This window comes from Watersipora subatra, chromosome 1 (genome assembly GCF_963576615.1).
Source record: "Watersipora subatra chromosome 1, tzWatSuba1.1, whole genome shotgun sequence".
In the NCBI taxonomy this organism is placed as follows: Eukaryota; Metazoa; Bryozoa; class Gymnolaemata; order Cheilostomatida; family Watersiporidae; genus Watersipora; species Watersipora subatra.
This window is the reverse complement of record NC_088708.1, coordinates 16906133-16930756: the sequence shown is the minus strand read 5'-3', so window position 1 is coordinate 16930756 and position 24624 is coordinate 16906133. Positions and strand designations below refer to the sequence as shown.

Below are 24624 nucleotides of genomic sequence, written 5' to 3'. Positions count from 1 at the left end.
AATTAATTATTTCAATAATTTTGAAAAGCCAGTTTACTCACTTTTTCTATACAACTTTGTAAACAATAGTTTTAATTGTTGATGAGCAAAGAAAATTACATACACTTTAATTAATTATAAATACACAAAAGCAAGTTATCGTTTCATACGTACAAATTGTAGAAAATAACACATATAAGGTCTGCAGTTAAAGTATCTAAGATTTTGTTCTTCTGCTAAAACTCCAACAAAGTATAACAGCTCGGCCGCTCCTTACTCCCATTGTTAGCTGCTATGTATAAATAGCACCTTGAATATATTTTTACAAAAAGTATATTTAAAAGCTGATTGTGTGCAACTATTGGATCTTATAGAATATTAAATATTATAAATAATATTTAATATTCCATAAGATACCACTTACGGTATAATACATTTGTTATGAAATGAATATGGTATTTAATAATTGTCTGCCTTTGGTTCCAAGAATGCTGGTGCAGGTTTATGTATATACTAGTTCTATTGTGCAAAAGCTTACGGTTTTTGTTACCCTTTGTATTGATGATTTATGGTAAGTAAAATTATATAGCTCAATAACAACGTCAAAAGAAGTTAAACAAGAAAGAAAATGTAAAAGAAATCACCCACAAATTAACCCGAGTTTTCAATGTTGAGCGGCGTTGCATCGATATAAATGTCTACCATAATCCTTCCTGGTTTGGGTTCCTATGCAAAAACCATCCTACTTCTCTCATCTCTGAATTACTAGCGTTATATACTAGTGCTTTATTAAAAAATTAAAATTATTTTTTACTACCTTGACAACTGGCATAGCTCAAGTTCAATGCAACGTACTAATGATGATTAGTGTGGTGCAGGTTTAATATCTACATAAATAACGGCAGCGATAACGGCAGCGATAGATGTATTTGAATGACCCAAATACATGTAGAACTGGAAGTATTTAAGGAGCCGAACAAGTTTGAGAAAAGACAACTATTCTCCTTTACTGTGAGATAGTTAGGTTCTGCTGTAATACTATTAACTCAACTTCATTAAAATGCATTAACACTTATTACAATTGTTGGTTTTGCTCAAACCACTCTTTCAAAACTCTGTTAAGTTTTATTGATCACAACCATGCATGTATGACTTAGTCATACTCAATGGATGAACCTTTAACTGAAAACCTTTTTTCAGCACACCTATCTGAACTGTTCAAGTTTTTAAAAAACCTCCCAGAAGTTGATAAAAGTATATACAAAGTAATCCAATAAAGTAAACACATCTATGTCATTATATACAGCATTCAAGTCATTACTGATTTCATACTTTGGTTGTAGACAGTAGATGTAAATACACATATTTAACAAAATAGCAAAACAGAGCATCTCAAAGCCCCACTAACAGTAGACTTGCTAACAAAAAGTGAGTAAAATATTTTCAAACTACATTAATACCTAATAAACAAACCGTACAAACTGTTTAGCATGATTTGGGATCTGTTTAGTAAAGCATTTCTCTCAAGTCATGCATTTGAGGCATCAAAATTTTGTAAATGTGTGTCTACTGCACAAATTTATAGATTTGATGCACATTTTCGCCAATGCAGGCTGATGCAAACAATACCTTTTGACAAAAGGATAAGAACCACGGTAAGATTTTTTAAAAGCAACATTGCTGTCAGTGTCAAATCAACAGTGAAATAAGAGGTAGCAAAGGTAGGCCTACTCTTTTGAATAGTGTCTTTAGATCCTAACAGAAAAGCGGGTTAAAACACGGTTTTTAGAACATGGTGCTAAACACGGTTTTTAAAACATGGTGCTTTGACATATTTTACTTCCACATAGGAACTTTTATGACACCTTTTTTAAAACAGATTGGTGTCGAAACCACGGTGAGCAAATTATACATTTAATTTATCAATTTGCGATGGCTTTGATATTTTCAACATTTAATTAGTTTAGTTGCAATCCATTGAATACTACATTTAAAAGTTATTTTGTTTCTCTGTAATTCAACACGCTTGTTATTTTACTATGTTTAACACTTCACTCACACGGTGTTATTTTTAGTATATGCACCACTGTCCGAGCCTGTTGCATTTGTTAAATGTTTTCTATTCTACACCAAAATGATCCACATTAAAAACATCGAAATCATATTTTATCATTTAATAATTATATTATATGAAAGGTTTAGATATTTATAAACTGGAGAAAATACCTTTTGATGCGAATACACGCCTGACTCCAGACTTTGCGGCAGCCTGAGTAACTAAACAGCGATTCAGTCGCTAAGTAGAACGACAACAATGTCACGACCATAGGCAGAGCATAGATGTACTGTATTACAATTGATATCAGCATATAAGACTGCAATTACCACGTGATCAGTTTTGAGAGTTTTTCATTTGTCGGTCTAATAAAACTCGTTGACTTTTACGGCGAAACTATTGGATTAAAGTCATATGACGTGCCTCTCAGTCCAATCATCTGGCCGCGCAAGCTAAAAATTCCAATATTTTGATAGAGCGGTAACGTCAACAAATATGCTTCTATACTTTTAAACCGAGACTAAATATTAAGTTAGTTTGCTATGATTTGCTCAGAAAGCGGATAAATGAGAACTGGACTATCAGAACGTTCACAAGTTTAACCCCCGTTTAACCAGAGCCCTCCTTGGCTTCTCGAAGTAGGTCTATGCTTTTTACACATTGTAGATATCATGGACCTCAGTCCGTTTTGTTTTGACACTGAAAGTTGCTGTAGCTTGAAGCTCGCAAGTTTTTGGAATTGTTCGTGGTATGTTGAATCGACAGTACAAATAGCCTTTATTGTTATCAGCAAGATTAGTTGTTTTACCAACCAAGAAATTGACCAAATAGGAGCATACATTAGGCAAACTTAAATACATGTATAACCTATTCTTCACCGTGTTTATTCAATTGATGTATTCTCACGTTGCAATAACTTATTTCGTTAGAAAATCTTTTTGTAAGCGTTCTCGCATACGAAACCTCTTCGTCATACACATACTATACAGTAAATGTATTTCAGTTGATCTCATGTGTATACGTGATTCACCTTTTCTGCGTTATTAAATTTAAAGCGGGTTACTGGAACGACGTGCAATTAGTCCAGTATGACCATTTTATTATATCTTATTATTGCGCATTATCGTACCTCTCATTCTGCCGACCATGACTTTCAGCCCGCATTCTCATGTCAAGTTGTGAATGAGTTGTTGTTCAAGTAATGCGTGTTCACGTATGGATGCCTTGTTAGTTTAATGTATCAAAGAAAAAAATGTATAGTCAAAATATTTGCTAATGTTGTAAAAAAGCCAGTAGATCGTTTTACCCTATTGTATCTTTTGACACCTCAGTCAAAGTTGTTGCACCATGTATTCTGCGTGCAAAACCCTGATATTTTAATATCCATATAACTAGCGAATTGCTTGTATGTATATCAGGGTTGGAAAAAAACTACGGCTTTTATGAAAAAACCGAAAAAAACAGGTTTTTTTGGTTTAAACCGGTTTTTATGGTTTAAACCGGTTTTTTATGGTTTTTATAATTTTACCAAGGTTTTTGCAATTTTAAGTCTAATTAACATCACTTACTATAGCTGCATGATTGAGTATTGAACATACATATGTGAAATCATCTGTTAAAAATGGGACTGTGGGAGTTGTTATGGAAAAAAAGAAAGAAAACATATGGAAATTTCAGAATGAGACTTAAATCAAACATGATCGATGAAATACAGAGCAGAAATCTTATCACATAAAGTGAATATTTTACATACAGCTCTATGTATGAGTAGGAACTTTAATCCCAGTGATTAGTCGTGTGGTAGTGTAGAGCAGAGCAATAATGCAGATGCATTGCTAGTGTTTGGAGCAGTGGCAGATGACTCAACTTCTATCACCTGAATATTAGCATCACTGTCTAAATTGGTGTTTTCAGCTTGACATTTTGCTACGTGAGCTTTACGCCTATCTGCGTGACCTCGCATTACGACAGCACACCTATTACATTTTGCCTTAAAACTTTTGCCTTTCAAAACTTTTCAAAACACAACAAACTTGATAAACTGAATCCTAACAATCCAACAACTCTGGCTTGTGCCCAATAAATGAAATAATAGTTTGCAAACTTAAAGCTTTTGCCCAAAAGGATTTTATTGTTTTAATTTCTAATTATAAGTAATCCTTTCTCACTGGCCCGACTTGAGAAAGTATTCATTCATTATTAGAGACGATGATTGGATTAGTATATTTCACATGGTTTTTATATTTCATCAGTAAAGAGATCATCATATCACTTGATAAAACCAATTGAAAATGAAATTCACTAATTCATTGTTGTGCTAGGATTTCATGTATTTTCAACTTGAGCTCTGCCATCAATTTACTACTGTGTCCTAAATAAACTTCCACAGCTGATAATTACATATAATCACATTTCTACTGCACATGAACCACTAGGTGCTTAAAATATTATGTTTTTCATAAAAAATAATGAAAAAACCGGTTTTTTCGGGCTGGTTTAAACCAGGTTTAAACCACTCGGTTTAAACCATTCCGATACTGGTGGCACTCCGATACTTCTATAAATGATGCAATGAATGTGTGTACTCTTTAATATTATAAGATGGTTCTGCGTAATAATACACTTACCAAAATTTTCTTATGGATTAAGATTTTTCAAATAACTAGATAGAATACTATACATTGTGTAATTGTAAATAGGTGTTCACAATTTCAATAAGAAATAGATTAAATGTTCTTACCTTGGGTTTGGGTGTTAAGTATGTGCAGGTAACACAGATTTGTAATGCAATGATTGAGGTTGCCTCAGGTCTTCTAGCTGTGAGAATCTGTTCAGCAGGCATACAAGGTCTTCTTAAATACTAGCCTGGATTGGTGAGGTAAATACCGCGCATCACGTGACCAAAATTGTTGAGGCAGTACAGATATCTCTATATTGATACCAATAAGCTGAGTTCATTTTATGATGACACTCTCCTCCAAGTTTTTTGTGATGACCAAGGGTTTTCTTTCTTGACAGTCAAAAAGGAAATTGCAAATGAGGTCATGGCTGATTATTGTGTTGCTAAGACATAAAATATTGGTCAAAGCATCCTGTGCAATTATTACTCATCTGTCAGTGAATTCATACTTGGTTACTAAAAAGTATCTTGCTTTGTAGGATTGACATTGCTATCAGCATTAATTGCTGATAGCAGGAAACCAAAATATGACCTTTGGATCAGCATTCAGAGTGTCATAAACATGAACTTTATCTGATCTTGTGTGGAATCGAAATTTACTACTAGTAATCAAATATACTTTACGATAACAAGGTCTAATTCACTGCTGTAGGAGCACTTCAATGTGAGGAATATCTATGGTGGCAATTCTAGCTAACTTATATGGGGAAATTTGTTTATTTTTGTTGTTAGCCTGTCTGCTTTTTTAATATATTTCAAAAGCATCGACATTTTATATGGGATTAATTCATATAAAATTATTTAGCAGCCAGTCATTGACGTTCCAAGCTTGTTAACTGAATGTAGCTATATGAAATGAAATAGAACCTTTAGCTCTTTGGGTATGCAACCAATTGGCATGTAGTTTATATGCGTAATTATATGTCATTAATTACATAATTTAACATATAAACATTTCATTGCTAATTATTATAAATAAGACCTGAGAGGGCCATTGCTTCATATTGTAGTCTGGGTTTCACAGAGCCACAACACTGAGTGCTATGACATTTCAACTGACTAGCTGTAATTTACTTTAATAGAGTTAGTCATGGATTGCTTTTAAACACAAACAATTCTAAAGACATTAGCTAAAAGGGAGATGCTAAAACTAGTGTCATTTACTTATATATATTTATTCAAAGTTTTCAAAATATACTTTGCCTTTTTTTCTACTTTAGGTTAGGCACTAGTCATTCTGGTAGTATGGACCTTCCTATCTCTTGGTTAACCTCATGGACTGGTATTGACGCATCTACAGTAAGTATTTATCCTCTTTACTCCACCCTACAGTAAGTATTTGTCCTCTTTACTCCATCCGATCCACTCAGAAACAATTAGACATGGCCATTTGACTCGTTAGAAGAAATGGAATTTTCTTTTCAAGTGCTCTGGTAGTACATAGTCCTATTTTTTATGTTTTGTTTCAATCAAACTTTCTTATTAAAATGAAAAATTAGCGAGAGATTCAAAAAGCGTGATTTCATTTATGTGTATTACAATAAATCGTCCTACAAGTACACACACCATAAAAGTATAATTTTTGCTAAAACAAAGCCAGCTTAAAGAATTGGTTAATTGTAACATATTTAGGAGTGGTTTTTATTGAAAGCGGACAGAAGCGGTGAGGTGGTGATGATTACATAGTGAAGCTTGCGCAAGCTCTCGGCAGCCTTCACCTTTTCCACTCACTGGCTGCCGTTCCTAAACAAATGGTCACACGCACTGCTTTCTATTTTCTGCAGCCACAGCTTATAATAATATAGATAGAGTTAGAGATTAAAAACTAGAATTTCCTTTCTTGGAAAATTGTTTTATGTATTGCAGAGTGCTGGCCTTCTCTCCCATTTCGCAAGCTTTCCATTTGCAATATTGTTTTACAATTATCATCCAACAGTGCCTTCAGCGCCATCCAGAGAAAGTGTCAGCGCTGCGATTGGAGTAATTCTCATAATACTCGCTTATGGCTGGTAAGTTTCCTTTCATGTACAGGAATGAGAACACTGTCATAGGGGAGACAACTCACTCCATAGGACTTTGACTAGCTTCAAGTCATTAACGTTAGTTGTAGGTCCTTAGTCATTCTATTTTCTGTGTTTTTGATGTCTGATAGGTAAGAACTATGTACGTATATGATATGGGAATTATTGACTCATCTACCAGTTGCCATGACTACTGAATCTAACAATTCACAATCAGAGGGCTTTGTCACTTATGCTGCTTTTTGCACATAAAATTACCCATAGTGCATCTGGTTTGGTGTCTCATGAAAAAATCAGGCATTTTAGTGATGATAAACTGATTCAATGTACTACTCAGAACTGTGATGATGACGTTGCGTGGCAAATACACGATGCGATAGTGAAGAAAAAGTTTGTATTGGTTTGGTTTTTATTTACAGGGACACCATTCACCTGTTTTTACATTGGCTCATCGCCTACGTCTTCCTCATCACTTTTCCGAAACACAAGTTGGGCAAGTATGTACCTTGTTTGTTGATTAAGGTGAGACTGTTTTTCCACACGCCCTCTTACATTTTAACATGTCGAGCAACACATAACTAAATCTCCAAATTATGCTAAATGACCGATTGCTAAAAGTATTTAAGCAATTGTTGATAGATAATTGGAATTTCTTTATTTTTAGATACACTTTTATGGTGACTATGTGCCATTTACTTCTCAATCACGCCTACAACATTATATTTCATTATGGTGAGATAGTTCCTATCGACTACACTGGGTGGGTATCATTATGCAGCATTTCCTTCAATCATTTGCTTTCTTTTCTAAGCCTAATGTCAGGGTAGCAGCTAAAATCATAGAAACTTATAACTGGTTGTTTAGCATGCAGTCGGTATGTAATCACAAATTTTCACTCTTTCATGCTTGCATATGTAGAGATAGCCATATGGTTTACCCAGTTTCTGGGTTGTGTGTACAGTATGGCCTCGCGATTTGCAGGGACTGCGCTCCTTACTCCTCGGTAAATAGCGAACAACAGCGAATATTGGAAACAGTTTTACATCGTGAATGTATGAGATTCTATATGGTATTAATTAGTGCTGGGCACGAGTACTTCTTGGCCAACGGGTTTAGACCCGCCCCCTTCTGTTCGGGTTTTTCGAGTATCGGGTAGCTAGTGGTGCTAGGCTCGGGTAATTCTTTGCCTACGGGTTTTTCGGGTATCGGGTTTGTTGATATGGATTTTATGTTTAAATTTTCTAAACAGATATATTTTCAAATTTACAAAGCAATTATATTTTTTTCAATTTATTTATCATTTTTCAGTTTTTATCGGCTGACATTCGTACTCGCAGCGTTAACAGGTGGATTGTTAAACAGTTAAGATAGTCTGGGGCCACAGGGAATTTTCGTGTCAACAGGTGGCAGTAAATAGGGTCTATGGTAGCTTAATACTTAAGCATGTTCTATGGACCTCTCTGATTTTTTGTAGATGGTGCTCCAAATCTCATAAAAAAACTTTACATTATCGGCTTTTTCCGTTAGTAAGGCTTGTTGGCTTAGTAAAACTTGGTTATAATGAATTATGTAATCCATAATAGCTAGCTGTGGTAATCAATTTAAACAGAGTTATTAAATTTCCACTGCTACTACCGAAGCTGATGGCAGTTTCTAACAAGGCGATAGCGGAAACAGACTAAGGACCTGTGTGTTATCGGTGAAAGCAAACACGCGCCGTATTAAAAAAGGCATAGATTTGTTTACGAAGCCGATTTGGCTAATTGCGCAAATAAAATTTGATTTAAGTATTTCTACGCACCTTTTAATGACAAGTAATCACTGCTTGACTACAATATCTCCGGTAGGTATGGTAAATAAGGTATGAGATGCTTTATTCTATCTATTAAATTAAAGACTCGTTATACCCCATTGTCGTGCCTCCTTAGCAAAAATGACACAGAAATGCCCTGTAAGCCCAGACTAAGGGCGCAGGGTGCAATAGACCGAGTTTTTGTTCACACTACCCGACAGATCCGTGTACCAAAACCCGAACTAGAAAGTCAAAACTCGAACCCGAAGGACCGGAATACCCGAAATCTCTATTACCCGATACTCGAGAGAAGATAAACCCGCGAGTTCAACGAGTATTACTACCCGTGCCCAGCACTAGTATGAATGCTTCTCAAACACTCTAAAGATGTTTCTTCTCATTTATTCAGAAATAATTCAACAGTATTGCAGTAATCTGTTTGACAGTAATATATACGGCTCTTTATTTTACTGTAATAAAAAAGCAAACAATTTATTTTCATACAAAAGTTTGATTAAAAATAAGACATAAAAGATGGTGCCATGTACTACCAGAGCACTTGAAGAGAATGTCCCATTTCTTCTAGCGAGTCAAAAGGCCATGTCATTTGTTCTTTAGATTCGACCTGATTGGACATTTTAGGTACCTTCTTTAGGAACATGGTTATTGGCAGCTGTTATAGTTGATTTTTCATTTTGGTGAAAAGGGTTTTGCAGGTTGACATGGCCGTTTCAAATTCATTTGAGAGTTTCAGCAAACCAAAAGTGGGTATGTCACTGACCTACCAAACCCTGGTCACACATAACATGTGAATATGAGGGGATACAAATCTTGTGGGGCCCGGGTTGAGAAACTGTAAATAGTAGAGACCATACTGTACTAGCAGTGCCACCTGTGAAACCTGTCACTTAGTGTGCACATTATCAGTTCTACTTTCATATCACACTTTACTGCTTGCGAGAGTTGCTCTACCCTTTTGCTATCGCTTTAGTTAGCTTTGGCTGTGTCGACTGTCTTGTGTTTCATGGTGTAATGCTTAGCAGTGTTTTACAGGACACTCATGCTTTGTACCATGAGGCTGTCATCACTCGCTTTCTCAATTCAGGATTCTACCAAGCCTAAAGAGAAGCTCACTGAATTACAGCTCAAGTATAGAATAGAGTGAGTTGTAGAGAGCTAATGTATAGAATAGAGTGAGTTATAGAGAGCTAATGTATAGAATAGAGCTAGTTGTAGAGAGCTAATGTATAGAATAGAGTGAGTTATAGAGAGCCAATGTATAGAATAGAGTGAGTTATAGAGAGCTAATGTATAGAATAGAGCTAGTTGTAGAGAGCTAATGTATAGAATAGAGTGAGTTATAGAGAGCTAATGTGTAGAATAGAGCGAGTTATAGAGAGCTAATGTATAGAATAGAGTGAGTTATATAGAGCTAATGTATAGAATAAAGTGAGTTATAGAGAGCTAATGTATAGAATAGAGTGAGTTATAGAGAGCTAATGTATAGAATAGAGTGAGTTATAGAGAGCTAATGTATAGAATAGAGTGAGTTATAGAGAGCTAATGTATAGAATAGAGCTAGTTGTAGAGAGCTAATGTATAGAATAGAGTGAGTTATGGAAAGCTAATGTATAGAACAGAGTGAGTTATAAAGAGCTAATGTATAGAATAGAGTGAGTTATAGAGAGCTAATGTATAGAATAAAGTGAGTTATAGAGAGCTAATGTATAGAATAGAGTGAGTTATAGAGAGCTAATGTATAGAATAGAGCTAGTTGTAGAGAGCTAATGTATAGAATAGAGTGAGTTATGGAAAGCTAATGTATAGAACAGAGTGAGTTATAAAGAGCTAATGTATAGAATAGAGTGAGTTATAGAGAGCTAATGTATTGAATAAAGTGAGTTATAGAGAGCTAATGTATAGAATAGAGTGAGTTATGGAAAGCTAATGTATAGAACAGAGTGAATTATAAAGAGCTAATGTATAGAATAGAGTGAGTTATAGAGAGCTAATGTATAGAATAAAGTGAGTTATAGAGAGCTAATGTATAGAATAGAGTGAGTTATATAGAGCTAATGTATAGAATAGAGCTAGTTGTAGAGAGCTAATGTATAGAATAGAGTGAGTTATATAGAGCTAATGTATAGAATAGAGTGAGTTATAGAGAGGTAATGTATAGAATAGAGTGAGTTATAGAGAGGTAAAGTATAGATTAGAGTGAGTTATAGAGAGCTAATGTATAGAATAGAGTGAGTTATATAGAGCTAATGTATAGAATAGAGTGAGTTATATAGAGCTAATGTATAGAATAGAGCGAGTTATATAGAGCTAATGTATAGAATAGAGTGAGTTATAGAGAGGTAATGTATAGAATAGAGTGAGTTATAAAGAGCTAATGTATAGAATAGAGTGAGTTATAGAGAGCTAATGTATAGAATAGAGTGAGTTATAGAGAGCTAATGTATAGAATAAAGTGAGTTATAGAGAGCTAATGTATAGAATAGAGTGAGTTATATAGAGCTAATGTATAGAATAGAGTGAGTTATAGAGAGCTAATGTATAGAATAGAGCTAGTTGTAGAGAGCTAATGTATAGAATAGAGTGAGTTATAGAGAGCTAATGTATAGAATAGAGCTAGTTGTAGAGAGCTAATGTATAGAATAGAGTGAGTTATGGAAAGCTAATGTATAGAACAGAGTGAGTTATAAAGAGCTAATGTATAGAATAGAGTGAGTTATAGAGAGCTAATGTATAGAATAGAGTGAGTTATAGAGAGGTAATGTATAGAATAGAGTGAGTTATAGAGAGGTAAAGTATAGATTAGAGTGAGTTATAGAGAGCTAATGTATATAATAGAGTGAGTTATAGAGAGGTAAAGTATAGATTAGAGTGATTTAAAGATGGCTAACCAAACTTTTTAAGCTCACTAGCAAAGAAACTAGTGAGCTGTCACATAAGCACGTAAGTAAGTATTGCCAAGTTGCTTGTCTAAAATTTATCAATATTTTTTGGACAGACTGTCTATTACTAACTGATGAGTTTGAGGTTTCTTGTAAGTGTCTTAGTGTTTCGTGTGTCAAGGTTTTGCTTTAGTGTTTACTATCAGGTTTCTCCTCACAACCTCCTGTTAACAGGTTATTATGGAATTTTATAATTTGTTGGATGGAAGGGTGCTAGAAAGGTTTTTAATATCATTATATTAGAGTTGCTGAATTTCTGGAACTATGACAAATCTTATTCTATATAAATATGCTTATGTTTCTGACATTTCATTGCTTTTCTACCACACTTAGCAAGAAACTAACTCTCAATCTCACAAAGCTCTACTAGCGTTTAGCTCGTGCTACCAACTCCTTCAGTTAGTACAAAACTCTACGTACACATTGAATTTTTTCCAAGACTTAGTTCAACATTACCCTATGATATGTTGAAGCCAATATTGCCATAAGAATATATAGTAATTTGTTCAATCCGTTTAACAACCCGAACATCTATGATGTTTTTTAATAAATGCTGCCGGTAATTATATGCAGCAATGAAACAGACAAATTGTATAAAAACAATGTAAAAGTATCTAATTGGATGTAAAAGCTCAGAATTATCAATAAATACGGATTTATCATTACTCATAGAGACATGGAAAAGTGTACACAAGTTTGCACGCTGCAACTTAAACAAAATGAAGTTGGAGGAATTTAGCTTATTTTTATTAATTTTTCTGAAGTTTCAAAATTTTTACTGACCTCTTTACTTCACTTACAAGTGCTTTGAGAAATTTAAAATGTCGCACGTAGGAAAACAATTTCGGTGTAAAGCCAAATATCTACTCAAATTTAACATTTTATTTTAATAAATTCAACCCTTTGTGGCTACCCGCTTTCATCATCAAATATAGTTGACTCATGTTTTAGGCAAGAGCTCAGCTTGCACCAGCACTTTACCTACACTTTCTCTTTTGTTGGTCTCCTATTTGGTCCTCAGATCTTCTATAACGACTATAGATCCTTTATGAGAGACAGTTCATCTAAGAAAAGCTCTACAAACATATACTATCAGGTTAGTAGACCCATCACCTATTATACACATATAGTTCATGTAAGAATAAAAATTTTAGAACAGTCCCTGTGGGCTGGCCATTTGGCGTTTGCTACAACATGTTTACCGCTAGCACTTCATTCCATGTGAAAAACAAGTGATTGCGCACTGTTGCTACCAAGTAGATCATAAGGTAGTGTTGATGGCCCTTCTGCCAATCTAGAGACCTGATTTCTGAAAATAAATACAAACATTGACGCTACATTACGGCTATCGAAAATCAGACAAGGCGTGTCGATCCACAATTCATAACCTTTGTGATACGAATAGCTCTATGTCGTTCAAATGGTGTACTTAATATTTATTAGTGGCTTGTAAATTTTTCTACTGAATGTTACAGACGGAGATCTGTGTTTGTTTGCAGGCCATCAGAACTTTTTTCGGAGGTTGTGTAGCCGCTCTACTCTATCTTCTCTGTTTACCTCAATTCGACGTGAAGAGGAATTATGGTAATGTTACGTTTATCTCTGACTGAGATACTATGCTGTATCTATGTCAGGGTAATGTTACGTTTATCTCTGACTGATATACTATGTTGTATCTATGTCAGGGTAATGTTACGTTTATCTCTGACTGATATACTATGCTGTATCTATGTCAGTACCTTCTTTTATACGTCTGTCTATTTTTATATTACTTTAGTTAATCTAATCAGTCGCTGTAATAAGCGTTACTCTGTTTTTATAAGTTTTAAATTGTTACCTTCGCAGATTGTTTGATAAATGTGTGTTCGTTTGCTGTGAAGTTATGATTATTGCTATTCAGAAGTATTTTATTAAGCATAGCTTGTGAATTAACGTAATTTAAATGTAGTTTGGCCAAAGTTTTTGAACACACCCTTGCTCATTGCCTTCACATCGGTCTGCTGCCAATTTGACAGATGACACCAGATGGTAAGTTTCTACTAGTTTCCTGCAGTTGCTATCATTTAGTAACGCCACTCTAGTGCACTGTTGCAGTTTAGTTGCTTATGCACCCAGCGGTATTGTAGTAGAAGTGATCATTGGATGGTTCACTGACATTGCTAGTAGGAATGTCATGCCCGATCAGAAGGTTTCATAGCTGGTAGTTTATTGTCTCAACAAACCTATTATTTGTAGTCAGCTTCTGGCTTTCAGTGTTTACTAAGTGAATTCATGGCGTTGTGCAGGTAATAGTAATTTTTTGCACAGAAAAGGGATTTTTAATCAACATCTACAACACTAAATTAAATGAAGGTGTTTGTTTATTTCTGTGTGTGCTAAGTCTAAGTTATAAGTCTAATTAAGTTTATGCTATATTTACATATATTTATAGCATTTTGAGTATTTTCCTTTTAGTAAATAAGTTCAAGTGTGCTAAATTAAGCATAAAGTGTGTTTATTTTAACCAATCATGATTAAAGATTGGCAGGTGTAATAAGTATGTGCACAATTATTCCGTAGTATGGCATGTAGGATGTGTAGTGAATAGTTAGATAGTGTAGTTCAACTCCAGTATGAAGTTTTTCGTTATTAAAACGTTATCGCTATAATTGGACATATGAAATACATGTATATACTTGGACACTCACAATTAAGAATAACATATATGATAAGATATGAAATGTATTTATGGATGATTTGTATTTGAGGTGTTGTTTCATCTTGTTCACTGCTGTGGGATTGATCCTGTTAATGCAGTTAAAGCAAATGAGAATCACTAGGATACAGGTTTGATGAATAGGGTAAGCAGTTGATGATTGTGGCATGAGGGTTTGCTAGAAATGGTTTCATGCAGGAAGTCATGTGAGTCGCTGCATTTCCATGGCAAAATTCTGACATTTATTTGCTTTCAAAGTTTCTTGTTGCACACTTTCTCTCACACTTTTCTAAACTATTAAATAACATTTTTCGATGACCTCTTGCTGACCCTGATGTGCGCTCGGGTTGCAATTGCATAAGGCAATGGAAATTAAAGATTATTGAAACTGTTCATATTGGGTTTTTGTGAGCGGGTGAATTTGGCTATTGCGATAGATTTTAATGTGGTGACTTTCGAACAATTGCATAACTTTTTGTTCATAACCTCCTTTTTGCATGTATCCTGGTATGTAGTGAGTTGACCATGGGATTAGAGTAGTGGGAAGGAATATATGAGCACCTTTCGTACCTCCCTCTATTTGATGATCCATACAGGTACTACATGGGACAACTGAGTGATAGTGATTTGAACTTTAATTTTTACATTACAAAAATTATTTGGTCTACTAGTGTACTTGTAGAGTGTGTGCTTTGGTCGTCTTATTATTCTTAATATACACGTAAAAGTCTTCGCTAGTGGGATAATCAGCATAGCGGAGACATATCTTTTGGCATAAGTTCTTTCTGGAATTTGTGCACATATCAATTCAAAATCTTGGGCTAGTTTGTTGTACTCCCCACTTGTTAGTCCGAGTCTGTGTTGATAGGTAGTAGCTAATATGAACTACATCTGGGTTCTTGTCAGAGTTGGCTAAAACATAGTAGTTCTCACTATCTTGCACAATTTAAGATGGCCAGTGCTTTTTACTGCTAGAAGGCTATTGAGTGAACGAGCAACTTCATAAACAGAAGGTAGTTATCTGGGTTAGGCATGTAGTGAAAGGGTAGTTGTGTGGCGTAGGTTCTTACTTGTAATAAAGTTGCTCACCCTTGCTACTGCATAGCAGGCCGGAGGTTGCTCAACTTTTGTTTGGCCTTGCACTACGAATAGTACCCAGGTTTATCTGCCATTTTGGTGGCTTAACCATAACATCACAGTTATCTCCTCCTTGAAGCTGATAAACTTGCTGTAAAACCTCTAATTGAACATCACCTTTATTTCACCGCCACTATAGGAGAAGGGTTGAAAAATGGAGTACCACCCTTTAATTAAATGCCACTTCTATTTGACCGCCACTTTGACATTCTTTGATCTTTACGAACCCATAATAGAGAGTGAGCAGTAGAAAAGTGTCCAAAAAATCGTAATAATGATTCGTTTACATCAACAACAATTCTTTCTTTCTTTCTTTCTGTTCGTATCGAAGTCCGTTTTCCAACTCCAAAGCTTTTCAGTTTTTTTGCTAAAATCTTGAAATCAACACTGTAAAAATAATTAGTCACTGTATCAGGTTAATAGTAGTTCTTTGTGTGATTAACGCTGTCCTGATACTTCAACGTATGTGAAAACTGGTTTGTAAGGTTGAAAGTTGTGCTTAGCGAGACAAACTTTTGTGTTGCATTTGTACGAAATGTAATGCATAAAAATTTTGCTCTGCTAAAACTGTCTGTTTGGACGCTAATGTCGACTAGATCAGCAGTGCTGAAGAAGAGTTGAGGTCAGAAGGCATTCTGGAAGGTATTGGGCAGCCAAAAGAAAATGTTTGTGTTGTCGAAAGCAACAATCAGAACGCAACTGGCCGAGCCAACGATGCAAAAGATTTTGTTGCGAAACGCGAATTTTTGTTTTTGTTTTATGTATTATAAGTTTATGTAGTATAAGTTATAAGTTATAAGTTAAGTTATAAGCATGGTTTGTTTATGTCATTTGGTCTTAAATATATATTTATAGCATTATATAAATTATTATTATATAACTTATAAATTTGCAAATTTCTAGCATATTATTTGATAGAATCCTTATAGTTATCTTAACTCGGCTTACAATGGATCGACGATCATAACACCTCTTCTATTGCACATAAAAAGCCAGTTTTTGCTGCAAACTGTAGCAAACATCAGTGAATGCAATGAGCATGTATGCAAACTTATTAAATATAGTGATAAAATAAAATATGCCGTCAAATTTAAATTTCAATCGAATTTTTAAAGCTCCAACAGCAGGACACAGACTATAATATCAGTGCAGGTTAATTGCAAACAATAGATATCAGCTGGTAGAGATATCTTTCAAATTCTCAATGCATATTATTTATTTAGAGATCCTTGACAAGTTAGCAGATTTATTACATCTGAAAGGGTTAATGTCCCTTCGCTTGAAGGAGAGTGCAAAATATCGAAAACATTCGCTTCTCCATAAGGATTAGATCGATCTTCCTGAAATTCTGATGAGCTATTTGAAAAATACAACATCCTCTATTTGACTGCCACTATACAAGGGCTGAAAATTAGAGCGTCATGGCATTTAAATAGGGCTTTTACGGTAGCTTAATAAAAGTAGATTTGGTGTCATTGGCACACCGGTCCTCCTGTGATAATCTTATGACAGTTTTCATTGTGTGATTATGTGTTAGTTTTTGGTTATACCCATATGCCTTGGCTTCATTCCTCATGTCTAGAAGAATTTTTGAGTATCTTTCAAAGCATAGCAAAAGACTTGTCAGTGTTCAATCCCTTGTTATCACCTGCGATGTTTATTTCCTGTTTCTTGCTTGTGAATGTTTTGATCCGAATGCAACTGCATTTTTCTTTACGGAATCATTATTATCGAGGTTATATCGAGCGTACCAGTTTAATTTCAGAGTTGTGTTGTTGAGTATGCCAGGATTGGAGTAACAAGCTTGTAGTATTCATAGAGTGAACAATGTGATATGTTTCGTTACCTGGCACAGTTGTGTTTCGCAATAACTCTGGCTATTCTAGAAGCTCCACTATCTGTGAGGTGCATGCTAGCAGATCAGGTTTCAAATTGTAATTAAATTGACAATCGATAAGCATATGGTAGAGGGTCGGGTGTTAAAATGTCAAACTATAGTGAGTGTCAGGTGTATAGCGTGTCATTATATATAAACTGTAAAAAAGTACAGGAATTTTTATTCACATTGCTGACATATAATCAGTGTGTGATATATTTAGTTTAGCTTATGAATAACTTGTCATGCATAAGGAGTGCTTTGTGTATCGCTTGTATGAATATCGCTGTGTTGGATGAATGTCATGTCAGCTGCGTCACTTGCGGTGTATGTATCTATTGTCAGGTTTGTATATCATTGCAACAGTTGTTATAGAGACAGTCTGTCAAGATCCCTTCATGGCTTTAAATTATCTTGTAAATAGAAAAACTCATCATCAAATATATTCTGCTGTTGATTGGGTGACTTTTGTATGTTTTGACTTGGTTTTGTCTTGTAAGTGGGAGTTTCGCTTTGCTATTTTAGCTGAAGACGTGCTGGCCAGTGGCTTCCTTTATAAACATCTCGTGCTCTATGTCTCCATGTTTGCTGCTAAATGCAAGTACTACTTTATATGGCTGACTGGTAAGTATCTGGTAATAATTGGCTCTCTTCTGGTAAGTAATAGGACAAACATGTCACATGACTTATCACTGTTCTAATAGGATAGCAGGGAAAAAGTAGACAACTTCCACCATACTACGGGTCTCACACAAAAATACAATAGCTTGCCAGTTTGCTTATGCTTTGATGTTTTGTTCTATAGAATTTGACTTCTGATTTAATAGCCATAGAATTTGACTCACCCACAGCAACTCTTCCAACTGAAAATGTTACTATGTGTTTGACACTATGTGTTTGTCACTATATGTTTGACACTATATGTTTGACACTATATGTTTGACACTGTGTTTGACACTATGTGTTTGACACTATATGTTTGACACTATATGTTTGACACTATATGTTTGACACTATGTGTTTGACACTATGTGTTTGACACTATATGTTTGACACTATATGTTTGACACTATATGTTTGACACTATATGTTTGACACTATGTGTTTGACACTATGTGTTTGACACTATATGTTTGACACTATATGTTTGACACTATGTGTTTGACACTATGCATTTGACACTATATGTTTGACACTATGTGTTTGACACTATGCATTTGACACTATGTGTTTGACACTATGTGTTTGACACTATATGTTTGACACTATATGTTTGACACTATGTGTTTGACACTATGCATTTGACACTATGTGTTTGACACTATGTGTTTGACACTATGTGTTTGACACTATATGTTTGACACTATATGTTTGACACTATGTGTTTGACACTATGTGTTTGACACTATATGTTTGACACTATATGTTTGACACTATATGTTTGACACTATGTGTTTGACACTATGCATTTGACACTATGTGTTTGACACTATGTGTTTGACACTATATGTTTGACACTATATGTTTGACACTATGTGTTTGACACTATGTGTTTGACACTATATGTTTGACACTATGCATTTGACACTATATGTTTGACACTATGTGTTTGACACTATGCATTTGACACTATATGTTTGACACTATGTGTTTGACACTATGTTTTGTCATTGAACCTCCTGACTTTGGCAATGAAGGTTTTGTGATTAATGTAAATATAGTCAAACCGTGACGTACAATCGCTTCTAAATAAAAGTTTTTACAAATGAAGTAAAATTTAAATGCACATTTGTTTTGACTCACCAAGTTATTTCCAACATGCAAGTTTCAATATTTTGAAGCAGTAAAATTTGTCAGTAGTAGAAAAAATGATCATAAACATAAGCAATAAGCCAAAAATAATTTAAAATCAATGGATTGAGTTAATTTGAACTATAATGTAAGTTGGAGTAAGTCACTCAATCTACCGTTGAACTGCGCATATGCTGAACTTGTACTTCCACTCAGCTACTTTCAGCTAAATTAATGATAAAAAATTGTGTTGTGATTATTATTCTACTAATTTTTTGGTTGTTATAGATGTACAATATCCTTGTGTTTTACGCACATATAGCATACGTATATAAAACACGTATGCTATATGTAATTTTTGAAGTTTTATGATTGTTTTTTAACTCTGGAATAAATTAAACAAAACGCAATGTGTTTGTATAAGTATTTTTATTTCAACATGCAATGTTTTTGAAGTAACTGGCAAATATCAGAAAGGATTAATGTTGTGTGTAGAAGTTTAACTACGTGACTCTTGCAGCGCAGTCTTCATGCCTCTTTGCTGGTCTCGGGGAGCATGACATAAGTATAACTGCTACGGTCAATCCTGTACAAATAGAGGTAAGTGTAAGACTAGATCAGCGTGCAAGCTCTTTTGATGGCAGCTTTTTTATGTTGTTAACTATGTCTGCGCTACTGACTGTTTCATCCTTTACAATCCGTCTGTTGACAGCTCTGCACGAGTCTGAAGCAGTTTGTGGATAACTGGAATATATTTGCTGGCAAATGGCTAAGGTTCGCTGTCTATGAGAGAGTATCGAGACAAAAAGCGCTATACACATTTGCTGTTAGTGCCATTTGGCATGGTTTTTATCCAGGATATGCCATAATGTTTGTTCCTCTAGCCTTCTACAGCGTACTTGGACGCAAGGTAAGAGCTGTGCATTTATAGTACCTGCAGTAGATTTCCAGTTTAGGATAGATGAAAAGACAAATTGTAAGCAGCTACCTAAACAAATTTCTGCAGTTCACGTTAGTAAATTTTTTCAACATTTGACTTCAGGTATTTCTGATAACTATATTTCTATATTAGAGAATGGGGATCTGCCTATTAGTTAAATTGCGAGAACGATGGCGTTTTTCCTTGCAGCCGGTTTCACTAAACTAGAAAAAAATTTAACATGGCCTTTGTACTGCGTATGCATTGGTTCTTGTTTGAATTTTTCTGCTGATTTAAAAAAACTTTAAATTGAAGCTCTAGGACAAAAACTCTGGCTTTCACATCAGAAATGCTAGCTGTGTAGCAGCCAAAAACAAAAAGTTTTTTGGCAAAAATTAGGCCCGTATTCCCTGAGACGGCTGAGCCGGCTGGGCGGCTGAGCCGGCCCAACTTTTTAATGATATTCGGTGGCTAAGTACTAAGAATTGCAGTCTATGCTCATTCACTTGGAATTGCCAACAACTAATTTACAGCCTCTAGCATTAGTTGTTGGAAAATCCAAGTAAATGAGTAATTCTTAGACTGCAATTCTTATTACTTGTCTTTTATTACTCGGCTCTAGCGCAACTAGCGATGAAGTGGAGAGGCTCACTAATCTAGTATTGGTTTTGCCTGCCACTAATGTAGTGAGTGAAAGATCCTTTTCTTCATTGAAGTCAATCGAAACAGCGATGAGGAGCACTAATGGGGCAGGCTCGTCTAAATAATCTTTAATATTACACATATATAAAGATGTTGAAATAGATACAGAATCAGTTGTGAAAGATTTCTGCCATGGACACATTGACAGAAGAAGAGCTTTTGAAATACAGAAGTAATAGCTCTTGTTCTGTCAATGTCCCTTACAGAAATCTATAGTGTCATGCGTTTTATATCGTTCGTTGAATAAAGATAAAGTTTTGCCTACCATGAACCATAAACAATAATATATATTTATGTAGATTTTGTTACTTACAATTGATTGCATTTATGCATACTTTGAGGGTTGTTGATGCTTAAAAGGTCTAGAGCTTTGGGGTGCTGCCCCGAACCTCGTTGGGGGCTTACACTGCCCCCAACCCTCAGGTGTTCATAACTAGTTGCCTAACATTTGCAGCCCCAACTTGCAACTAGGGAATACAAGCCCAGCAAAAATGAATTTTGACAGAACAAATAGAAAAATTTCGTAGGAAAAGAGTTGAAGAGCTGAGCAGTTAATTATTACTAAATGTATTAATCACAAACTATATTAGGTCACCGCATACTGAGACTAGTGCGTAAGTCTATTTATCACCCAAACAGCTGTCCCAATTTCACTATCGCTCAGTCTATATATTTACATGTTTGTAGCTGCACAAGGTGGTGAGGCCTAGGTTCCAGGCCAGTCAGTTACTCCGAGTCATCTATGCAATCATCACATGGACAGGCACTGCCATCCTCATCATGTTCAATGGGACTGGTTTCCAGCTACTCTTCTTTGATAAAATATCTCAAGTGCAACTGTAAGTTTTTCCTTAATAACAATGACCTTTCCAAAAAAAATTTTCCAAAAGAAGAAGCTATGTTGGATTGTTAGAAGTCGTCGCCTCTTGTAACAGGCTTCAAAAACCTGTATTATTACCAAGTAGCTGTGGACACACAACAATACTTTTTTTTCATGGCTAGTTGAAATACGCCTATTCAAGTCATTACTCAAACTAACTACATCTGAAAAGTTAGAAGTTTTGATAGGAGTTGGAAAGGAGTTAGAAGTGTTGTAGATGGAAACACTAATAATTGGAGAACTCTAAGATCCAAGGCATTGATGGAAAGCCTAACAATTGTTAGTTGTAGATGGTAACAAGTAACAATGACCTATTCATAAATGGTTAGGTGCAGTAGAGAGCAGTTGTACCATTTTATTTAACGATAATATGAAAATGACATTTCACGGAAATTTTGTGCTTGTACTTTTTGGTTACTTCGACGATTTTGGCTCGTTTGAACAGTTGTCTTCAGTTGATTGTTAGTCACGCCTGTATGGTTGTAACAGCACTACACCGCCTCTCATAGACCTTTACCAGCACCACCTCTCATAGACCTCTACCAGCACCACACTGCCTCTCATAGACTTCTACCAGCACCACACCGCCTCTCATAGACCTCTAACAGCACCACACCACCTCTCATAGACCTCTACCACTTCAACTGAGTCTTTACTAGCGATCAGTATATAAACTCATCTTCTTCAGTATGACTGTCTGTTTCCTGAGTATTCATTTCTATTATATATTCACAGTAAGCCTGGGGATGCCTGGTATTTTTTCATTTTCAATAAGATAGCCTGCAGGTGGGTGTTTGAAAAGGTGGGTTCTCAGGACCCAGATGGAGTTTTGAAACCAAATATTGTGGGTGACCTGGTGGACAGTAGAGAGCATATGCAGGTGAAGTTTGGACGGAAGTTGCTCAGTTTTAGGCTAATACTTACTGTCAAATTCTTGCAGGTCACTAGGTTTTGCATTCATTCTCAATATAAAGACCTTTTGGTAGGCACGATTAATCCAAATGATAGCAGGTTTTCGAACAACAATCTGAATTGTTGACAGAAGGCAGCGAAAAGGCAGCAAAGTGAGGGTCTGAGTAATTTAGTTTTCTGTTGCAAACAGAATGTCTCACATACTGACAGTTGCATGCTTAAAACCCTGGTATACCATATTGTAGGGGCTTCTATTGCTACCCACATCTTGTCGCCCTTCTCCTCTTTCTGGTTGTTCCATCCCCTTCACGTTCATCATCTCAAACTACCTTCCAGTCTCATGAGACTGACCAGAAATGAAGCAGTACTGTAACCCTGTTGAGGTATGACCATCTAGACGAGTTTTTTTATTCTCTCTCTGTTTCTGTACATTCAGTTGTATGTTTGAAGGATGCTTGACAGTATCTATTAAAATATATATCTTTTTTCTAGGTGCCGTTACATATTTTTCTAATCTAAATTTCATTTTATTTTGTTTGGATACTAAATCGACATTTGTTATTGGTTTTGTTTTATTTTGATAACCAGATTTGTGATTGACAGATTACTTACTATCTATACAGAGATATTTGTTGTTACCTTGCTATTCTGAACATTGTTGGAGTTATACTCTCATAATCTATTCCTCATCACTGCTCAGGACTATCATGTTAGGCAGTTATACATGATATGATTATCACATACATGTACTATGTTATATAAACTGGTACTGCCTCATTCTGTTCTATCACTTACTGCACCCAGCAAGACTAGAGTCAGCGTGTTTGGTGTCAGCAAAGAACTTATCTGTTCATAAAAGTGATGTCCAAATAATAATTATTCATAGTGTTTACATCGCTCTACTGACCCGTGATCATTGTTTAAAAAATAGCTGTGACCGTTGATATGTTGAAATGTGCGTATAGTTTATTTGACTCATTCTATATAAACATCGACGCCACCGTTATGTTCACTCAGTAAGTACTAGTGTATTCTTTCTTGCATGAGTCTTTGAGAAACCCAAGTTAGGTAAAATAGTACAATGACAGGCCTCCACATGCACACTAATAAAAAACATGACAGCCTTTAGACATAGATGTGTACTTCAAGACATTTTTATTGTTTGTATTCACAAAAATAATTATGGTCTATGAGGATATTGTGCTATAAGTAATAATTGAACAGCCTACGTTAGCCTAAAATATTGAACAAATACTTGTGAAGGCTGTATCTTTTGTAGGACAACTAAATCAAAGGTATGCAATGAGTCATTTTTCATTACTTGTCATGTCAGGTATAATAGAATGCAATTGGCTATGGTGCATTGTGACATCTCACACTGACACGATAAATTATTAATGTTATGTTTGATAATCATGTGATATGTTATGTTTGTTACCTATAATAGATATGTTATATTTGTGTCTGCTATGGGTACCAGAAGTTATTTAAATATTAAGTAAATGTGGTATATACATGGTCATGAGTTTGAACCCTTGTCTGTGTGCTGTTGTCTCAACAATTTATTGTTTAATCAAGAGTCTGTTATGAGTGTGTCTCCTAAGGGAAGTGGTACATATCTGTATTATGTGTAGTTACAGATTAAAGCTTTTCCCTGTACTATTTTCTCAACAATTGATTGTTGCTAGAAGTACAATAATAGCAATTCTTTTAACTGATCTAGGGAGACACTAGGTACAAGTCTCTGAGTCTATCCACTTTTGTTGAGTTACATCTCTTAGAATCTTGAACTGTGATTAACAATAAACGCAGATTGAATACTTAGTCGATAGTAGGTAGTTGATCCAATACTAAAATGCAATATCTCATAGTACAATCATACTAAAGATGTCACTAACTGAAGCTGTGTTTATTACCAGATTATACCTTTCTGGCTCTGCATGTTTGTTATACCTCCTCGGCATAGGATGAGAAGTTCTATCGGTAAGTGATTACAGTAAGTTTACAGACAGATTTTAAATTGTCATAAGAGTAGTCCAAAGTGTACGTTACTGATGCTAAAAACATTTTTGATGTGTATATTAAGCGCTGGTCGAAAGGGTTGAATGACGGAGTAATACGTCAGCAGGCTTTGGTTGTTGACATTCCTGATGTGTTGTTTGTTCTCATAAACAATCATTCTAGTTCACAAATCTTGCCATAGCCCTGTTGAAGCCTACACTTG

At 35.2% G+C, this 24624-nt stretch overlaps 2 protein-coding genes across 3 annotated transcripts in view; one reads left to right on the top strand and one right to left on the bottom strand.

Moving 5' to 3' along the window:
• The window catches only part of LOC137385898 (insulin-degrading enzyme-like), a 28270-nt gene extending 26018 nt beyond the window's left edge, over positions 1-2252 (bottom strand). The window contains exon 1 of the mRNA XM_068072500.1: positions 2206-2252. The gene's annotated coding sequence lies outside the window, so the exon portion shown is untranslated. The remainder of the gene's footprint in view (positions 1-2205) is intronic.
• Positions 2253-2527: 275 nt separating this feature from the next.
• LOC137400093 (lysophospholipid acyltransferase 6-like) lies at positions 2528-23178 on the top strand. 2 transcript variants are annotated; one of them, XM_068086412.1, is made up of 13 exons: positions 2528-2673; positions 5936-6014; positions 6582-6724; positions 7156-7233; positions 7401-7496; positions 9582-9689; positions 12440-12584; positions 12988-13072; positions 17722-17820; positions 19508-19587; positions 19700-19897; positions 21296-21447; positions 22646-23178. In XM_068086412.1, exons 2-13 carry the CDS (start codon positions 5961-5963, stop codon positions 22758-22760), a joined length of 1353 nt encoding a protein of 450 aa, XP_067942513.1. In that variant the 5' UTR covers positions 2528-2673; positions 5936-5960; the 3' UTR covers positions 22761-23178. The 2 variants fall into 2 exon arrangements, with proteins under 2 accessions (XP_067942513.1, XP_067942505.1); XM_068086404.1 differs by lacking the exon at positions 2528-2673 and adding an exon at positions 2733-2783.
• Positions 23179-24624: the final 1446 nt, after the last annotated feature.

Bases quoted from the DNA above. Each gene is read 5' to 3' on its own strand.
- LOC137400093 (XM_068086412.1), top strand. From the start codon at position 5,961: ATGGACCTTCCTATCTCTTGGTTAACCTCATGGACTGGTATTGACGCA. The intron at 13,073-17,721 runs GTAATGTTACGT...TTGCTATTTTAG, and splicing joins CGACGTGAAGAGGAATTATG to CTGAAGACGTGCTGGCCAGT. The intron at 19,588-19,699 runs GTAAGTGTAAGA...GTCTGTTGACAG, and splicing joins TCAATCCTGTACAAATAGAG to CTCTGCACGAGTCTGAAGCA.